At 42.1% G+C, this 20,821-nt stretch overlaps 1 protein-coding gene across 2 annotated transcripts; it reads right to left on the minus strand.

Moving 5' to 3' along the window:
* Nucleotides 1-22: 22 nt before the first annotated feature.
* ell2 (elongation factor for RNA polymerase II 2) lies at nucleotides 23-18,835 on the minus strand. 2 transcript variants are annotated; one of them, XM_083972432.1, is made up of 12 exons: nucleotides 18,588-18,835; nucleotides 15,024-15,071; nucleotides 14,178-14,302; nucleotides 13,901-14,064; nucleotides 9,857-10,116; nucleotides 9,281-9,405; nucleotides 8,462-8,531; nucleotides 6,374-7,145; nucleotides 3,845-3,917; nucleotides 3,374-3,545; nucleotides 2,437-2,481; nucleotides 23-2,339 (listed from the first exon to the last, which is right to left on the minus strand). In XM_083972432.1, the coding sequence occupies exons 1-12, from the start codon at nucleotides 18,762-18,764 to the stop codon at nucleotides 2,223-2,225; spliced, it is 2,148 nt and encodes a 715-aa protein (XP_083828558.1). In that variant the 5' UTR covers nucleotides 18,765-18,835; the 3' UTR covers nucleotides 23-2,222. The 2 variants fall into 2 exon arrangements, with proteins under 2 accessions (XP_083828558.1, XP_083828557.1); XM_083972431.1 differs by having other exon boundaries at nucleotides 3,845-3,923.
* Nucleotides 18,836-20,821: the final 1,986 nt, after the last annotated feature.

The following is a 20,821-nucleotide window of genomic DNA, read 5'->3' on the forward strand; positions in this document are numbered from 1 at the left end:
CTCTTTGCGGACATTTTCTCTCTTATCTGCTGTTGCGATACAAGTGCTGAATTTCTGTCCAAAATAAATTTGAGGGAGTTTGTAATTAAGGACACATTGATTTTGACAGCCGACCAAAACAGCCAGTCTACTGCAGAGACTGACTATATGACAGAATGTCACAACCAAAATCCACGTGAGACAAACCTGGCCAATATTAACTTAAATCTATAGTTTTTTTTCAATACAGGACAGACACTTACATGTCCATACTAGCCAAATATATTTAATACTTGACTCCTGACAGAGGGTTTACCACCACAACAGTGGAAGCAAACACCCTGTAATTGTTGACATCATTTTGGGGGTCACAGTGACCAAGTTCCCCTTCACATCCCCAAACGTCAGGGTGTTTACTTTTTAAGCAAACTCATATTCCAGTAATTATTTATCCTAAAAAATTAAACCACAATCAGAAATGTTTACTCCATGGATGCTGTCCCAGAAAAAAGTCTTTAATTTTTGTAAAACATACTAACACAGGTTTGTAAACAAATTTTCCCTTGTTGAAATAAAGATTTGATATAGAAGCCATTCATCCATCCATCAAACTAAATCAGTATCAATGTCGAGAGAGAGAGAGAGAAAAAAAAAAAAGTTACTCTGAAACCTTTCACTGCTCTGCAGAACTCAAACTGAGAGTTAAATACGTTGAACACTGTAATACAGATTAGTCCTCTGGTGGATGACGGGTTTTCGCTTCTTTCTAAAACAGAAACACAGACTGTTTGCCGCAGGATAAAGCTGAAGAGGTGGCCGCAGTCCTTTCCAGGGTTTAAGAGGTGAACCATTCTGGAAAAATAAGGATCTTCTACATCTCTTCAATTAAGATCGGGTACTGTTACTTCCAGCCAGGTTGATCCTGAGTGCTCTGGCTGGTCCAACACTATAGCAGCTTTTTTTTTTTTTTTTTTTTTCATTTTTCATATATTTCTCACTTATTTTCCCCACATGGTTTTTTTTCTTTCACTTGTCACTCCACATAATGCACAACCGTACAAACACACACACTCATACAATTTGTAACACTCCTTCCAGACTTAACAACCCTTCTTTCCTCCAGCTCTCAGACATGAACACACACACACACACTTGCACACAAACACACACACATACGCAACCTGTTTCCAGGCAGTTGTAGTTCCTTTGTGTATAGCCTGTGGCCTCTAAGGGTCGGCCCAACTCGACATATCCGAGTGTAAACACCTTAAGGCACCCATAATGCACCGTGAACATCAAACACTGTTGGTGCAGGGAATACTGCCCCCCCTTTTTTTTTTACTGATGGGGGATCATACTCCATTAATTCACCCCACCCCTCACCACCCCTTGTGGTCATTACAACTAAATTTACAATCCATGCACACATACTGTTGTTGCTTCTCAGTCAGCTCAAGTGATTTCTCCTTCCTGTCTCATTTCCTTCCTCCTCAGCCTCAAACTTGGCAACAACAGCAATTTCTTGAAGCAGAGTTTATCCAGTACAGTTTCACGTGAAGAGAGGAAGTGAGCCAGGAGAGATATCATCGCAAAATGAGATGACATAATGGATCTTGCGTGCAAAATGGCTTCACAAAGTCAAAACACATAAGGCCGCTGTAATTTTTTTTGCATTGTTTTCAAGAAAAGTTAAACAATATATCATCTGCCGACTCTTTTGTACTACGAGTCCCAAAATAAATAGATCTCCCTCTTTTTTTTGTTTTTTTACTTAAATACATGTTAATATTTTCTCTGATGCTCAAAAATACTTTTTTTTTTTTGTTCTTTTCTTTGCCTCAAGATAAATCCTTCAAAAAGTTAGAACAGTTTAAGATTTTTCCCCCAAACCCCATCACACATGCAGGCAGCTCCTTCCACTGGTACAGTGGTATCAAATTCCACAGGAGCTCATTGAGAAAGCGAAAGATGGAGGGGTAAAAAGTCAAAGTGAGATTTTCAAGATTGCAGGTAACAATGAAGCCTGTGGAATCAAAGATTGGAAAAAACAAAGAGGAAGGAATGAAAAAGGATGAAGGGAGAAGGAAAAAGGGAAGGAAAAAATAAAAGGAGGGAGTGGGTAAGAGGAGCTGTGGTGGAGGCAGTAACTGAAGGGGTGTTAATAAATAAGAGCCAGTTGGACACCCCCTCCTGGTTTGACACTCCGTTCTCAATACTGATTAGTGAAGATGTGTGCTGTGCTCTCAGCACCAGGCCTGGGCTCTGCGCTGGTCAAAATCAGCTATTAGCCGCTTGATGTGGGCCAACTTGTTGTGCAGGTACTCGCAGCGCTGTTTCTCCTCGTGGTAGTTGGGGCTGTGCTGTTGAGACACAACATGGAAATGATGAGACACAGCTTTGACAAAAACAAAACCTGACTGCAAACATAAATACACACAGGTCTGTGGAACCACTTACTTGTTTCATCTTCTTGTACTCTTTCAAGACTTCCTCTTGGACTTTCTGTGAAATTCAAAATAAAAACCAATGTTGAATCATTCTGCAAATGTGCATCATTTATAAATATGATCAATCACACTATTATGGATGTACTAGTTTTCTTATTGTAACTAGTGCTAATACTATGCTTTTTCATACTTATGCAGGTAGCTTCCTATTATCTTTTTGTATGGTATGTCTGTCCGTCTTTAATGTGAGGACTACGGATGGAAATTAGCTTCGAGCTAAATCCGGCACTTTTACATGACGTGATGTGCGCGTCACAAATTGTCCATTAATGTGCACTGTCCTCGTCAAATAAACAATAAATGAAAATGAAATGAAACATTTTGCAATAGGACAAGGTGTTGATCCACTTATTTAACTCGCACAGAGACCAAAACACTGCAGCTCTGTGTGTGGTAACCTGTCACAACAGCAGCAGCCAGCCACCTGAACAGAAGCACCAGAATCTCTGATGACATTTAATATGAATCAACTGTGCGCTGCCGGGTGGCTGCGGATCGAGGAACAGATGTGGAGTGGTGGCAACACTCATCATTTCTGTTAATTAACAGTTAACAGCAACAACAACAAAAAAAAATAACATGTCCTTCAGTCCCTGCACCTGGCCTGCATCACAATGTGACGTCGGTGTACCAACAGGCAACTCTTAATGGTCCTCAACCGAGTCAATTACAACAGGAAGGTCACATAGAGCATAATAATGTCTGCACCATGTGTCGGACTAATTGATCAGAACATCCCGCATAGAGACTAAATCATTTACAAGTTTGGCAACAGTCACAACCTGTAACTAATGTAATGACTCTAACTAATCTAATTGAGTGCACATGACAATCAAATATTTGATTCAGCTCATACAGTCCAGAGGATTAATCCGTTTCAATCTGACCTGGTGCTCTTTGGTGCCAGGCGCCAGCTTCCGACACTGGCCGTCCAGCTGGGTGAAGCGGCGGGTGATGCTCTCCACACGGGCGTGCAGCAGGCGGTACTCGTCATACTCCGCATTGAAGTCGTCCTTGTAGGTTTGCCGCTGGTCCATGGACACCAACGGCGTGTACTTCCTGTAAACACAGGAGGAAGAAACCTGACTCCATTAAAAACATGTTCCACAGCCAGTGTTCAGAAAACCAGCACTCCAAAAGCAACAGCCTGATGTGGACAAAGGGAACAGAACAACACCAGACTGCACATGTTGAACACGTTTGCAGCATTATTTTGTCTTCTAATCTTCAAATCTGTGTTTGCTCTTAACGTCAGGTTCAAAGAAACTCATTTAATTAAAAAAAAAAAAGTGTTTTCATGTTGTGTTGCGGAGAAGAAATCGAACTGTTACATGGGTCACATTACAGGAATTACTTACACTACATAGTCAGGCAACTCAATGGTGGAGGAGAATTCAGTGGACTGGACCGGCTTCTCTTTGTCTGAAGAGTCTGAGACTGAAAGAAAGAAAAAAGCCACAGGTTAGACTATAAACACTACACTTATAATCCAAACTACGGTTAGGGTATCAATTATTATTGTCATTATTGTAATAAAGCACAGTATCTACACTATCTCTCAGTGGACAACCAAAATAAAATGAAAAATGTACCTTTTATATGAAGTGTCACAATATAAATGTGTAGCCATATTCTTTTAATAAATATGTGATGTAGAGAAAATACAACCTCCTGGCTTATTACTGATTTATACAAGTAGTACATACTGTATTTGCAACAGTCTCCAGCACATCATATAATCCTTTAGCACAGCACCTACAAGCTTATCTATCCTGTTTTGCTTGTGGGTGCAGATATGAGGGTGCATCTACTTCTTCTACAGAATATCTGGTGTATCTGACATTGTGCCACAGCCAGGTGTAGTCAAATCCATCAGAAACCGTCAGTATGATCTTAGAATAAAAGGGGACACGTACACACAGACACACACACACACACAGACAGGGAGGGAGGAAGCGGAGCATCTCAAACTACGACCACAATATTTATGAAGTCAACTCCACCAAATGAAAAGACCACAGAGAAAAGAGTACAGATCAATGCTTCGACGTGTTCAGGCAAAATCCAGTGTGCGAGTGTAATCAAAGATCAAACTGCATGCGGCTGGGTGGGAGGTAGGAGAGACAGCGCAGACATAAACACCGAAACATTATGAGCAACAAACTTAAAGTCTGAAAGAAATTGGCTGGAAAGTGGAAAGTCAGTCGCAACACAGGCGAATGCTGTTTTCTTACTGCGTATGTGCAGAATAGATATTTTTAAAAGGCTCCGTTTGGTCTGATTACAGTGTTTGTGCTCTGACAACATCACAGCTTGGATATGGGATGAAAAAAGGAGTCGTGCGTTGCGTTTACTTCACTGCTGATCGGGGCAGGAGAGGACAGGGATAGCAATACTTGAGAACATACACCTACAGTACGTATATGACTGAGTTCAAGTAGATGGGTGCAGACCCAGGAGTCTCTCGAAAGGTAAAAGCCTTAGTGACTTAGTGAATTTGACTCGGGCGGCCTGTGTGTGCTGATGATTAGTGGGGTGCCATGTGCCGTTTAAAGACTGATCAGAGATCAGACGGTATTGCTGCACCCTGGACCATCTGTAAGGGTTTCACTGTGGATAACGGGTGACTCGCCACAAGAACACTGCAGCTGCTCGGGTGAGAGATAACCACGACCCGGTCCAAGAGCTGAGTCAAAACATGTTGTATACACCTGACGTAGCTCCGCCTACTCAGCCTGTTAACGCCTTGAATGTAATTGTTTTAGGCTCCCACTAATCACTGGCTTTCATATCTGACCAATTCATCTCACAGAGTCCTACTACCAAACCCGAGGTGTGAGGCAGAACTTAAAACACAACCCTGAGTGTCTCTCTGACACTCTGCTTATCGTGGAACATCAGGCGAATTGTGCAAAGCGGAACGACCGGCAGATGGACCCATCATGATCAGAGAAAACGAGCCCACAGATCATTAAGTATCAAACAGAGAGAGACATATTGTCGGCCCGCAGACTTTTACACCACAGACATTCTGACTTGTTGAAGGAGGAAAAGCACAGGTGCAGCTTTAAACATTAAACAGCCGCTCTGTTTTATTCAAGTGTCACAATGAAACATGCGCCCTGAAACTGAAGCAGCTGAATGTGGTCGGTGAAAGTGTTCAGCCCAATAAAAGTTGGACAATTTAGCTACATGGTGCTGTAACAGATATTACTGCATATTTAAAGGGATAGTTCAACATTCAACAACATTTTCATAGCAGTAGGTTTGTTAGCTTTATTTGTTGGTGCAAGCTGTTTTTAGAACGGCAGAGCAGAGCCGCGAGCTGCTCAGAGCTACGTTACAGAGGAGGCTAATAGGATTTCTTGGTTTCCCTCATCAAATTCATAAAATACACAATCCAAAAACTCCAAAACACTCAACAGACAAGTTGTGACCTGCACATTCACCACGCTATGAGATAATAACACAACGTTAGTATAGTTGTTTTCGAGGCAAATGCAGAGACTGCTTGCCGAAAAATTGCCCCCGACAGGAACGTGCATCAGCGGTTTTGCATGAAATTCCCTCTAAAACAACTCCGTCTCATAACGTTCTGTTATCTCATCTCTCAACTTGTTCACCAGAGCGTTTTGGAGTTGTTGGATTGTGTATTTGATGAGTTTGATGAGGGAAACCAAGAAATCCCATTAGCCTCCGTAGCGTAGCTCTGAGCAGCTCACGGCTCTGCTCTGCCGTTCTAAAAAATAGCTTGCACCGACAATTAAAGGTAACAAACCTACTGCTATGACTATAGGGATTATGGCAATGGGCCAGTTTGCCAAAATGTTGAACTATCCCTTTAAAGACATACCGGTGTAGATTTAAGATAGGTAAGTGAAACGCACCTTGATTTTTGTGAGGGTTCTTGTTGATAACTTCTCTCTTCTCTTCCTCAGCATTGCGCCTCTTTTTGGCTTTGCGACTCTCCTCGGCCCGCTCGGCCACACCGGGAGGAGGACTACTGCTGCCTTTTTCCGTCCGTTTCCCTTTCTCCTTCTCCTTCTCTCGATCCTTGTCTTTGTGCTTCTTGGATTTCTTTTTGACCTTCTTGTTGGTACTGCTGCTGGACAAAGGAGGGCTGGTGGTGATGACAGTGGAGGTAACTGTGAGCGAGGTGCGAGGAGGAGGAAGCGGAAGCAGCGGCGGCGGCGGAGGAGGAGGAGGGAGGAGAGGAGGGGGGCTGGGGGAGGAGGCCGGTCTGGTGGTGGGGATGGGGACCGGGTGCCGAAAGCAGTCCTGCAGGGCCCCGTCCGAGGAGGAGAAGGGGCTGGGCGAGGGGTCTCTGCAGGAGGAGCTCTGGTCCATGGGCAGGTCCTGAGTGCCGCAGCCCTCCGGGGTGCTGGGGGAGTTGGAGTTGGAGGCCGGGCTGGGCTGCTGGTGAGAGGGGGCGGGGGGGTGGGAGGAGATGGGCAGGTGGGTGGGAGGGCCCGAGGTGACGTTGGAGGGTAGGGACGAGCGCTTGGTGCTGCTGGGGCTGCCCTCGTCCTCGTGGCGGTCAGAGGCGGAGGAGGAGGCGGAGGAGGATGAAGATGCGGCTGGCCCTCGATTGCTGAGGTGCGAGATGCGGGCTTTCTTGGGCGCCAGTGGATCGATGAAGTCAAAGTCTGGCTGGCGCTTCTGTAGGAACACAATGAGAACCGAGCTCAGAATTTCCCACTTCACTATGGAGGTGTGTGTGTGTTTTAAGGCTCAGGATCAGACTACACAATTTCAGGGCGATTGTCACACGATTTAGACGAAGTATCTCAAGCATTTTCTTACTGATGATCGGCACAATGATAGAGATATTTATAGGCAGTGTTCTAAGCAATACGCTCAAGCTAATATGCTCCTTCGTAGGTGCTCAGTTGGTGTTAAATGTTCCCTATTCAGATCTTTCTGCACACCTATGTATACAGCTCATCTCTGGTGCAACTATAGGAAAAGCAGTATATGCGGCGGCTCATAGTGGCCTACAATGATGGACCGAGGTTGCTGCTTCAGGTGCCCAGGTGGCACAGAGCTAGCCAACTCTTTGTTTATTTATTTATACACCAAACTGTGAAGCACTTTTAAGAAACGTAATGTATTGTTTTATGTGCCGCCTGGATGACTCAGGGAACAGCATTATTAGGGCTCTGACCAGCCCACATAGGAGCTGCTACAGGTATTCATCCAGACTTAGAAAACACTGGCAGGATAGCCTGAATATGAATTATGTAGAGAGTTGATAATCGATATTCTCTCTCTCTGTCTCTCTCTCCCTCTTATATGGACCGCTTATTGTGTCTGCAATAAAGATTAATATGATTAATAATCATAATAATATGAACGTCGGGAACGGGGAACGGACATGTAGTATGACATAACTGACGAACAGCGATTTTGCATGTAGGATGCTCCATGACGCCCCGACGGAAAGTCCTAGCATGTTTCATGAATTTCTTCTCCTAGTAGTCTGACGTCTCCTACGATGTGAATCTTGATGCCGACCAATAGGACGACAGAGCGCTCTGACGCATTGTTTACCACAGTGAACATGTACTCCATGTGTCAATGTACGTTAATGGTTTTGAGGTTTACACATCCGTTAATGTACCTCATGTTCTCTCTGAAGGACAGAGTCATACCGTTCGGCTCCACGATCGTTGTTTCTTCCTTTTCTTTTTCGAGTCTGAGCTAAAGACCACTCGCATCACACACAGCGCTACAGCAGCCATGATTGACAGTTTGTTGTGACGCCTCCCCGACGGCCTATGAACTCGCGCAGGGTTGTGATCGGTCGTGATCGATGACTGGTCGGGGTGATACTTGTAGCGTTGCCAGTCTCCCGACCAAGACACGGCAAGAATGTATGCCACTGGGATCGTTTAATCTGACATGATGACCATCGTGAGAGACAAAAAGAAATAGTGTAGTCTGAACCCGGCCTTAGAGTGTGTTTGTTGTAATACCTGGGGCGATGTGGGGGCACTGTCTTTGGGAGAAGTGTTTGAGAGCGTCTCTGCGGGAAGACCTAATTTGCTGTTAAAGAAAAGAAAGAATGACATCAGTGGGGAACGGAGAGACAAAGGAGAGAGCACATTAGCAGCCAGTGTTCAGCTATCATTACACCAGGACCTGCTGAGGAGGTTATACTCTTATTAAAGCGATTGTTGGCAGCTCCAGAGAGACCTTATCTTAAAACTCACTGCTCATATAGGACACAATAGGTTATTATTTTCAGTCATATACACCACCCTTCTAGTGGCCCACGGCAGCAGCTTCATGTGTGCCAACAGAGGCAGAAAAGACTGCAAGCCAGCAAATGTGTATGTACATAATGTATGATGCAAAAAAAAAGAAGAAAAAACTGCTTTGTGAAAAGAACGGAACAATGTAATCTGGATTTATCACACAAGGAAATTGTGTGGAAAATGCATTTAACTGCATATTTTGTAGTTAAAATGTAAAAAAAAACGGGTATTGTATTGGTGTAAAAACTATAATTTCATTAGAAACATTGAATTTCCAAAAATCCTCCTGCAGCATGATGAACTTTTCCTCTGTCCACCTATTAACTGTAACTCTGTCGTCTCACAGTCCCTTTACTGTGTGAAAGAAAAGAAATCGTCGTCTTCAGCTGTCAGTATGTGGACCATCACTTTAAACTTGTGCAAATATTTAATTGCACTATGTACCTAAAAAATTAAATGCCTTATTGGTTTAACTGAGTCGGCCCTTTAAGCTGTAAAGAGTGTTAAAACGCCTCTAATTGCCACTGGTGTCTGTACCGAGCCAGGATCCGGTCGACCTGGGTCTTCTCGTCTTCAGTGTAGCCAGGCCAGTCTCGCTGGACATCACGGAAAATAAAGTCCTTCAATGAGTATGTGTTGTCTTTGGGGTTCAGGTTTGCTACCTGTTAAACACACACACACAAACACACACAGAGATACACAGTTTCAGATATGAACTATGACGAAACTATGATGTAAAACACGAATAGAAAGTTCACATGGTGGCCAAACATCTGTGCATGCAAATCATAAAGCTTTTGAGACTGTTCGAAGTGAATGGAGCGTTAATACTGTGAATTGGATTTCCTCTGGTGCTTTTCAGTAGCTCGATCTCATGCTGAGTCAGAGGATCTCGGGGATATAATTAGACACTTGAAGAATCACAGCCACTCATATCAAAAGCCCAGATATCAGCTTTTACAAAAATCTGAGTTAGAACTGCTGTATTTTTCTGTATTAGACAGGAGGACGTGTAAATGCTCATCACTGAGTCACTTCCCCTCCAAGTGGCTGTATCAATACACTTACGGCATTCAAACACAACACCGGATGTATTACAGTAGCCTACTGTACCTGTTGCAAGCTACTCCCAAGTGAGTTTCGGTCTTTCTGGTTGATGCCATCCCGCTGCAGACGGGCGAGCACTTCCAGCTTCTTGTAGGACCTCAGCGCCAGCAGGTGGATGATGCGGTCCCTGAACGGCCGCTGAGACACAGGGTTATTGGAAAGGCACTTGCGAATAGTGTTGGCTGGGTTGATGGGTGTGGAGCGCTTGCGCTCTGGGACCACCTCTGGGGTTGATAGTGCAAGCTTACGGATGTGGACTTGCTTTCCTAGGGACAGAGGGTAGAGACAATGTTTAGCAACTTTTCCTTTCTGCCATTTTGACAGATCATGGCAGAGATTCGCTCAACAACCGTACTGTGCCTTCAGTTCACTTCTTGAAATTGGTCTAATACGTACCTAGGAACATTTGAATGAATGGATGAATGAATTTATTTTGAACTAACGTGTCTGATTACGTGGCATCATCAAAGCATAATATGCACAAGTTTGAAAAAGGAGCAGGAAGAAGTATGCACTTTTTTAAAAATTCCCACCCCTTCCTACTCATGGTTTATGTTGTTGTTTATGATATATATATCAATAAACATATACTACATCCATAAAAATATATAAAACATATATACACACACACACTACATAAATATCCATAACTTATAATATCACATATGTTTAGCAATTTATTTTTATCTCTCATCTTTCATATACCTATTTAGAACTTTTTTTCTTTTTTAACCGACCCATTGGCTTTTTAGAAAAGAAGTAAAAATGAACATCCCTACATGGAGTATTTGAGAGACAGAGGAAGCTGAAAATGCAATCAAACCCCAATTTTAAATGAATCTTAGTAACTGATTCTAAAAGTTATTTCATGTATTCATGCCTCTAAATAAGCTTCAAGCAGCAATTACCTGCATTTGTCTGTAAAGCAAGGAGGTCTAAAACTGCCTACTGTTAAGGCCGTCAAAAAAAATCTGTCATTATACACTATACATTGGACCGTAGTTCTCAATATCAACTTGTCATAGTTTTAAAAAGTGATTTTTAAGTCTTCAGGTGACCAGAACACAAGACGCCTCTGCTCTGCGTTGCTGAGCCATGGTGCTTAGTCAGGATGCCTGCACATTTCTCTATACGGCTTCACTGCCATTATGAAATTCTAAAGCTCTTTAAGAGATTAAGGTTAAAGAGAGGAAGAGAAAGGGAAAACTCCCCCTCTCTGCCTCCCTCGTCAGAACGCAGGACCAGGAGCAACGTGAGGAGGTGTAAGCTCGGGCAGATTGGGTTGTTTAACCGTAACAACAGTTTGCCGCAGGTGAAAAGTTTAAAGTATTTAGGTTTTGTCCTTCAGAAACAGTTTGGACAAGAGGACAAGAGAACAGTAACTTACAACATTAAAATGGCACGACATGCCAAATGACAATGGTTGTGCAGCTACAGCAGATACAAGCTGCAGCCAAAGATAAAAATACAAGTTGCGGACTGTTACCTGAAATTAACAGCCTGTGAAACAAGAAACTAAAGGCCCCTTTTGCATTAGTAAATAGGGTGCTCGCTCCAAACCAGCTGCCACAAGCTGCCGTCCCACCCCTTTTCTCTGCTGCTCCTCTCGTTTCCCAGTTTCTATCTGGGCCAGAGTATACAAATCTATTCCCAGAGCCCAGAAAACATGCCTGAGGTGGTTTTAACTTGCTCAGTGAAACTAGAATCAGAAGTCAACACTAACCTTCAATTATTTTTCAATTGAAGTCTTTGACAAGGGCTTAGATGTAACAAACTAGTCCTGAATATTAAGATCTTTGAGTTGGCTTTGCATACTGCATAAAAAGACAACTCCAACAAGCAGTTACTGTACATAAACCGCATGATATTATCTACCAGTCCAGTGATTTTTGAATAAACCAACACTCAATACAAAGCTTAAACAATATATTTATTACCATTGATAAAAATTTATCTTGATCATCTGTCACCTGTTCCCATTGAGAAGATTTTCTTAAAGCTTTCTTTCTGCTTTAGTTCATATCCAAATATGGTTAAATTTCAGTTTCAGGTCTCTCAACTGAATTTTCTCACTCACATTTTCTCACCTGGCTTTTTGAGATTTTTTTTTTTTTGTGAATAGTCAGGATAGTGGTTTCATCATTGTCCTCTAAACAACCACATTGACTAGCATTTTAAAGCCGATATTGATCATCTTTTTATTCCCATACTTAAGTCAACCAGCACATGTTTGCACTTGAACAGTAACGACAGACTGAAACTTTTGAGGTTTCCACTGTGACAGTGCCAGACTAGCTGAAAGACATAACATCATCAAGAGCAGAAACGTCTTGAGGGCAAATGAAACAAATATTACAACATTTTTTTCAGATCAGTTCCAGACTTTCAAAGAAACTGTCACCTATCCAGAGAGCAGATTTTTTTTTAACTGAAATTAGGTTGATTACGGTTGTAAACACAACGGTTTTCTTCATTTATGCATACCGTATGTCACAGTTAAACTGACTGAAAGTACAATGAATGCATGCTTATTTGCATACAGAGCTGAGGTTTTGAGGGCTGATAGCAGCAGTCACGCAGGATGATTGTGGAGAGGCATTTTAATACCAGGTGTGGGAGGGACACTGTGACTAAGTGACGCGACTCCGCTTTTGTGGTTTTCTTCACTAGCAAGTGCATATTTTCACCTCGACTTTAGCTTGTCTTTACCACTTTGTTTTAAACCAAAAAATAATCCTTGTCATTCATTGAGAGCAGAAATATATTTGAAAAACAAGCTTCTGCTAAGACTAAAAAAACAGACGCTTAAAATAGGGACTGAAGGAAGGAAGGGGAAAGAACATATTGGATATGAGGTATTACATCCAGGGATCAGCTGAACTGAATATTTTCCATCACTGAATTATTTTTTTTAACGACGATAAAAAAAATCTGAAGGCCGGCCGTCCATCATTTTGACATATTAGAACGCTGAGGTCAATCTACCGTAACGTGAAGTAATCCACACCAACTGTGTCAATATCCACATGTAGACCACCTGTTGTAGACTGTCCTGAAGTAGCACTGACAATCTCAGTCTCCAGTACGGCAGCAGAGCATGAGTTCAGCTTTTAGACGAAAATCAAAACCAGCCAAGTCTGTGTCCAAATGAAAAAAGTAATTGCCTCCCCCGTGTCAGTATAAACTTATTGCAAATGGTTTGTTGATATTTTAATTAGAATTGTCTAAATCTCTAAAACTGAATTTTTCATATTTACCTGTTCAAGCACAACAGCTGCACTGATTTAGTGCAGTTTGCTGTAACTGTGTAAAATTATTTTCATGAAAACCGACTCCATAGTTGGCACCTCTGTTCATCAACTCTGAGCTCTTATAAATGCATAATCGGTGAGATTAGTTGGCATATTAAATGCAATTCTGATTGAGTTGTCTTCGAAAATTAAAAAGGCAGTGTTTCATCATGAATAATACAGGAAAATTAAAATGACGTATGATTAGAGATTATTATGAACTGACAATAAGAAAGACTAACGCAACCTCCGATTACATCAGCAGGTTGTTTTGTTGCACGAACCAGCCCTACCTGCACCGAGGTGGATAAGAAATATGAGTGACACTGGAGAGATTGACAAGACAAATTAGACTCAGATTAGATTACTGTTCCTGTGTTGCTTGTGTGACTCACGCACACGAGTGGTGCAGCAACTGGAAACTGGTTTTCTGACCTTTTATGTAGTATCACTTTGGCCGGTTATGTGCCAATCAAAACAAAAACAAAAAAAAGCTTCATCTACCACCTTAGGCCCTTATCAGTTAGACTCATAATCTGGAAAAGACTGAGGTAGCATAGTGGTTCAGTCAGTCCTAATAATGGCTTTGAATGGAGTCGGGCTTTTGGCTTTCATCTATTCAGGCTCTAAAAGGGGGCCAAGTTTGAAAAGCGAGGATAGGTGCTGATAGAGTGTAAAACCATGCTGCCGTGCTGGGATACGACCTGGCATCATTTTGTGGCAGTTACTGATAAGGGCGACCCGAACCGAGGGGCCTTACCTCTGTATTGGCCCCCAGGTTTGATGACTTTGGTCCCACGTTCACGCGTGTCCTCCACGGCCTGGGTCATGCGATCCCGGGTCACCTGGTAGGAGTCATTAGTGGCACACACGGTGACCTTGTCCTGTACCGTTGCCAACAATGCCAGGTGTGAGGCCCCTGAGCTGTGGACAAAGAGGGAGTATGAGAAAGAAATGTGAGGCAGAGAGGGATTACGTTCTAGCAACGTGTGGTAAGACAGTAACAGTTGATTCAGCTGACCAGTGATTATCATTACCTTGACACATACTGATGGATGCAGTCAAAGCTTCCCTGAGGGTTGTCCTTGCCCACATTAGACAGGTAAAATTCAAAATTGTTGAAGGTGTCTGACGAGGAATTGGACTTGGGAATTTTAATGCGCTGTGTAAAAGAAAAAGAAAACATATATAAAAGTTGAGAATAACATAACTTACAGTATCTATTCACACCTTACTGTATGCAAATATAATGGAGAGCTAGATAGTCAAATACACATTCATTTACATTCATTTACAACTATAAAACTGTGATATGGTCAATTCAACCATGTGGTGAAACATGCTTATGTCTTGACAGAGTCTCCACTTATGCACTGACTAAACAGAAGCACTGTCCACATCTGAGCTATGCAGATAAATAGGCACAAAATGGAGGCCAGTGTGAGTGGAAGGTCTCTTGAGGTCTCAGGAGTTAAGAGGAGGCTGTACGTGAGTCATGTGAATCATGGACTACGAGCAGTCAGGGCCAAACAATTGATCAAAAATATCCCAAATCTGGCCAGATTTAACATCTGAATCACAGGAGCTGCAATTCTGTTCAAGTCCCAACACACATGTTTTTGCACGAGTATGATAAGCAACCTCTCAGTGATCAAGCCATTACGGGACAATGACGGTGACACAGAAAAGTGTAAACTGAGCAGCACTTACATAGGTGATTAACAACTAGAACAAGTTTGAAAGAGTAAGTAGCTTTTCTTGGTTGTAAAATACGTGTGTAGCAGGATTTCAACGAATAGAGCAAAGAAAAATCACCATATGAATAAATGAATACATAAATATCTGCTCTCTGATTGATGCAAACACAAATCTGTGACACTTACCCCCTGGAGTCCCTTGAATTGTATTGTTGGCCGCAAAGAAGGTACATTCTGAAAGCGAAAGAAAACAATAGTTAAACTTTAACGTCATAACGCTGTAAATGTAAAGGAACACGAGGAGTGCAATGTTAGCTGGGTGGGTAAGGGTAACATAAGAACACCTACAGAAATAAAAACAAAAAAACAGTAGGTTAAGACCTGCAGAACATGTTAATGCAGTTACTTCACTGGCATTTCAGCAGTCGAAACATTTGGTTGTAGAAACAGCAGAGCCTTAGGGTCCCAAACCGACTAAAAGTTTTAACTAGCACTGACAAAGGCTCACTAAGCAAACGCTGTCCTTACAATTTCTGTTGTCGCACATAAACATAGTGCTAAGACTTAAGATGACAGCTGACTGGGATGACTGACAAACACATACCATCTGTGTCTTTGAGAAAAGAAAATGACCAGGCAGTGATCTGGTTGGTCGTCAGAACGTCAATAAAATGTGTCCAAGCAAATTTCCGTTGGTAGAATAATTCATGATATATTTAACATTGAAGAATTCATAATATTATTGATCACTAAACTTATGCATAGTATCATGGGTGGGATGTACAGTGTGGGAATAAAGGTTGAATTTAATGTATACAAATTGTCACAACATTACTATTTATCGTATTGATGGGAATTTGCTTGGACACATTTTAAATAGCAAAACGGTGACCATCAAATTTCTCTAAACCCAAAGGTGATGTAAAACTGTTTTGTCTGACATCCAGTCTAAAATAAAACATTGATTTTAGAATTTTAAAAAAGTGAAAAGGAAACAAATCCTCACAATGGAGAAACTAATGTTTGAATGATTGGTATTTTTATTTCAATCTAAAAAAAAATGGGGTGGATTGATGAGCCAACTAGTGCCAGAACCAGTGGTTACCCGAGGTAACTGTCGGTCACAACACCTGATGACGGTCCAGTAACAGCCAACATTGGGCTCAGTGTCTGAGCGCCCTTAAGTTTATAATCTACAGAGAAACCATGTGAGTCAGCTTTGCCTGCATCTTCTTAGGTAGTGAGGTAGGTAAAATTGTTTGCTTTTATCTGGCCACAAGTGGTGGAATTTGGACAACAGTCAACACGCAGCAGATATTTTGAAGAGGGTATTTGTGAAATGTCTTCGTCTTGTGTAGGTTTGCAGGTTTGTGGTGTGGGTGGCTACTTGAAATGCAGTTGACAGCCACAATTATGCAGTGGCTGCTCTGGCGCAGTATAGGTCAGGACAGGAAAGCACAGGACTCTCGGCTTCTTCACACAGATGAAGGCAACAGAGGAACCAGTTGGCTAGAGCAGCTTAGACTTCAGAAACGCTGTGTGAACTGGTTTCGATGGAATGTGCATTTCACTCGCAGCAGCGTCTCTTAACATTCCTGGACATTAAAACACAATCGCCGACTCATATGTGGAACACTGTGCAGATAATTCAGGAAATAACCTTTTAATGACAGTAAAATAACTATGTCATGGTTGTTGAAGCTAAGCTACTCAAAGCTACTGACTGACTCCCTCCCCCACTATCCATACACACACACACACACACCAACCAGTCCTCACACTCTCTCTCTCTCTCTCTCTCCCTCACACACACACAGTTCTGATCACATTTCACATCACCACAGAAAGACAAAGATAGCCAGCTACCATAGTTCGATGACTGGTTGAGCTACAACACACATTACTGAGAGGGAGAGAGAAACAAAAAGCAGGCAGTTTTGGCTGCTCAGTCAGCAAGAGATGGCAGGCTGCCGTTCAATGCAGCGTACAGACCAACATTACCACATCCAATAAGGTTGTAGCATGGGCTGTCACAAAAGAATTCCTTCAACTTAGTGATGACTCGGATTCCCAGCGGTGATAATCTGACTAAGTAATCATTTTTAAATTATGCTTTATATACACACATTTCAAACAAGGGTTTTTCTTAAGGCAATCATTGTACTACACAGAGTAAAACTTTCACACACACACACACACAGGGGTGTGACTAAGTCTGTGGCATACATACAACCACACACCAGGTGTCATTAAAAAAAAAAAAAAAAAAAAAATCAGTTGCAGAAACCTCTGATCGTTACAGTCCAACGTTAAACGACAGTGCAGTGGGACCGAGGCCCAGCCACTGTTACGTAACGGCGTTGTTGTTGGCAGAGTTAAGGTCAGGTAACTTGGCTTCAGGCCTCCCCCCCCCCACCCCTCACACTCAAGACTGCAGAGTAGACCTCTCCAGATTAGTAGTTCACCTGTGTGGCACCTCAACAAGATTACACCATTTTGTACAGTTCAAGATTAACAAGTTATATTTAATCTGCGCAGGTATGCAGTGTCCTATTTGCACACTTGGGTTTCAAAAGCTGCTTTATGGCTGACTGGTGTCAAGCTCTGGGGTGAAATGCAGTGCACTTGCTGAAACAGAATACATACAATACAAATTAAGTGGACACCAAGGACAATTATCCTATTATCTTTTAAATATATAAATATAAATATATATATGGAGGCTTAGTTGCCACCAGATCTATGTGTTTATCACTGCTGGTTTCTTTCGCCTCATGCAAAATCATGAGTAGCCTATTTATGAGAGTATTTATCCCCCTGCTTACAGAGTTATCTTACATCCTGTGTAACTTAGCAGCTTGTCTGACAGACTATAAACACTCATATAATTTAAAGTTAAAAACAGAGCTGTAAAGTGATAAGCCTGACCAGGGACTTCATAGTAATCTTTGCCAGGTTTGGTTGTGTTAGCTTTGTGGACTGGCCCCCCAACTTTGAACCATATGGTAAGCTAGCTAGTCACCAAACCACCTCAATTCAACGTGTAAATTAAGCCACTTTATTATCTTTAATTTACCCACACCGTTGTATTTCCACCCTAACCCTCCTGACGCCCCTGAAATAACAACAACCTCGTCGAATATAAAATATGTTCAGGTTTAGTTTTCTGTGTATGTGTTCATGTCTAATAATCCTCGGTTTGTTAGACTTTTCTTTCTTTCTTTCTTTCTTTTTACCTGGTGACGAGTGTATTCGTTGATACGAAATTACAAATTTCCTAATTTGGTCAAAGTAACTAGTAGTTTGGCAACAAGAAAAAAAAGGGGACTTGGCCAGCACAGCACAGCACAGCTCAGCACAGAGGAGCTAACGTCGGCTAATCAGTGTCTTAACTTTACCCACAGGTTTACTAGGTTAAATAAGTATTGTCATTTCGAAGAACCTGGTCGGGATACAAGTGCGAAGCCTCGTTTATCTCCTTCATGTGTTGAATTTAACGACACACGAGTGGTAAGGTAGAAAAAACCAAGGAGAAAAGAAAGTCGGCGGAGCTAACTTTGTAGCTTTAGCCGTTAGCTGTTAGCTGTGCGTGGCAGTTGAGTCGGGCTTCCCAGCTGAGACGAGCCCGTTGTCTGTCAGTCTAACTAACGTGACAGTTTAAAGAGGCTAATTTTAACTGGGGGTGGGGAGAGAATGAATAGATAGATAGATAAATAAATAAATAAATGAACGCCGGGGTTTTCCACTCACCATACAATTTTGGTAGCTCTCTATCGCTCTCAGTGCTGTCTCGGTCAATTTGACGTGCAACACGGTGACTCTGTCGGCGCTCTGTTGGCCACAATTTAATCCGTACCTCCCATCCTCGGAGAGCGCCGCCATCTTTACCAGCCCTCCACCATCGTCCCTCTGAGGCTGGTGGAGCATTTAGCAGCCCAGACTCCCTGTGTGTGTGTGCTCAATGCATGCGAGCCGGGGAGGGAGGGACTATAGCTGCTGCTGCTGCTGCTGCTGCTGCTGGTGGTGGTGCTGGTGCCTACAGGGCTGACTGACTGTCTGTAGTGGATTGGTCTTGACTTGTTAGCTTGTTAGTTTAGTTTTTCACTTTTCCCTGCAACAGTCATTCAACTGACAGTAGATAGATACAGCATTACAAAAAAAGGCGTGTTTTCTTCACCCTGCTCCTTTTCCATGAATATAGCCTGCCAGAAGAGGATCTCAAACAAAAAAGCCAAAATAGTTTAAAAAGAAATTAAAACATAGTAGGCCTATGATAGAAAGCCATAAACAGGATTAAACATTTGCTGATTAGGCCTATTTATCTGTTGATTGGGCTATAAGATTTCTGCTACTTTCTGTCACATTGAAACCATAAAGAGCTCCAAAGGTTTAATTGAAGTCAAGAATTAAAGGGCATAGGCACTTATAAACTGAATAGCTTTTTCCAGCCTACAGCACCTACAGCCTACACAATGCATTATTGAAGGTTGATTGATGCCTGACTATAACAATTTGTGCACAAGGACAAATAAACTACTACTAATAATAATAATCTACCATTATTTTTGTCAATATTATATGCATTAAACATATACAAATTAAATGAAATTAAATATTATAGTGCTTCACAGGTAGGCTAATACTACAACATGCTGGCTTATTTTTAAGAGCACTGTTTAGAGAACCAAGACTTCATAGTGTCACACTTATAATGTTTTTTTCAAGAGTTGCTAAAGGGCAATTTCCAGTAACCAGTTTCCCTTTCTCTGCGAGCCAACAGGGCTCCAGCTCTCAGACACATAGTTGCCTCTCTCTCAGACGCGTAGTTACCTCTTAGCAAAACTGCCCCTGCCTGCTCTGTTTTGCTGACATGGTAGAACTAATTCTGGCCTAGTGAAACTGTTAAAGGTAGCTTTTGTAGACTCTGCTGCAGCACAAGCTGAGCTTCATTCACATACAGGCACGGTAATAAAAAAATAAAACATATCATCTGTTTTTATAAAAGCGTGAAATGTCTTGGCAAAACATTTTAAATGTTTTGCACATGTTCTCCGTTTCTCAGTAAGTAAACTGCGAGACTCAAAACTGTGAGGTAGTAGTTAAGTGGTATGCTTTTGATTTGTATTTTAGCAACTTTTAGACCTATACATGTCTGTATCAATTTAAAAACAAGTCAGATCTTATCAGTATGGGGGGTGATTTTAAAAGACTGAGAAACACCTGTTTTGGTCAATGTGTTTGCTCAACTCAAACTATAAATAAGTATCTCAGCTACTACAGTTTTCACAGCCAGCTCCTTTGTCTATACATTGGCCTATTATCGTCTTTCATGTGGTTCCTTGAATGATGTGGGATCTTAAATGGCATCAGCACAGTGGGCACAAGTGTGTCCCCGTGTGAGCTGCACCTCCACTATCTCCCGGTGTCAGTCCCCTTGACCTGGTGATTAGAGCAGCGTGTTTTGGTGTGGCGTAGCCTCGGGCAGGGTGGGGAAAGGCCTGTGTGAATCCAACAGATTACCATAGCTCTTCACCCCACCCATCCCCCTGATGAATTTCTCTTTTCTCTCTCTTTCCCTTCACACACACTCACACAGATGCAATTTCTTCTTATATGTTAACCCATTGACTACCCTTTCCCGTTTTTCTACTAGTTCCAATTAATTCAAATATTAAAGCATTATGTGCAAAAACGTAAAATACGAAACAACACCTGTAAACATTATTGATTGTCTTCCAACAATGATTCACAACTGTGACTGGGTTGACAACTTTGCTGTTGTCTGTTTGACTCCACAGGTACACTGGTTTTTGTCTGACGGGCCGCCTGCTGTGCAAACAATTAAATGAAGCCTTTGGGGTGGATAGTACTCATTGATTTTCGAGCTTCTGTGTTTACAGAAGCCCAGGAGGTGTCACCTGATGGAAGCTTAAAGAGCGCAGTGTGAGGAATGGGTTAATATGACACGTCCTTTGTTTGAGGCT

This window comes from Trachurus trachurus, assembly GCF_905171665.1.
Source record: "Trachurus trachurus genome assembly, chromosome: 5".
Lineage (NCBI taxonomy): Eukaryota > Metazoa > Chordata > Actinopteri > Carangiformes > Carangidae > Trachurus > Trachurus trachurus.

Excerpts from the sequence above, each read along its gene's own strand:
- ell2 (XM_083972431.1), bottom strand. The coding sequence starts at position 18,764 with ATGCTCCACCAGCCTCAGAGGGACGATGGTGGAGGGCTGGTAAAGATG. Across the intron at positions 14,303-15,023 it reads AATTCAAGGGACTCCAGGGG|CGCATTAAAATTCCCAAGTC; the intron begins GTAAGTGTCACA and ends TCTTTTACACAG. Across the intron at positions 9,406-9,856 it reads TTGGGAGTAGCTTGCAACAG|GTAGCAAACCTGAACCCCAA; the intron begins GTACAGTAGGCT and ends TGTGTTTAACAG.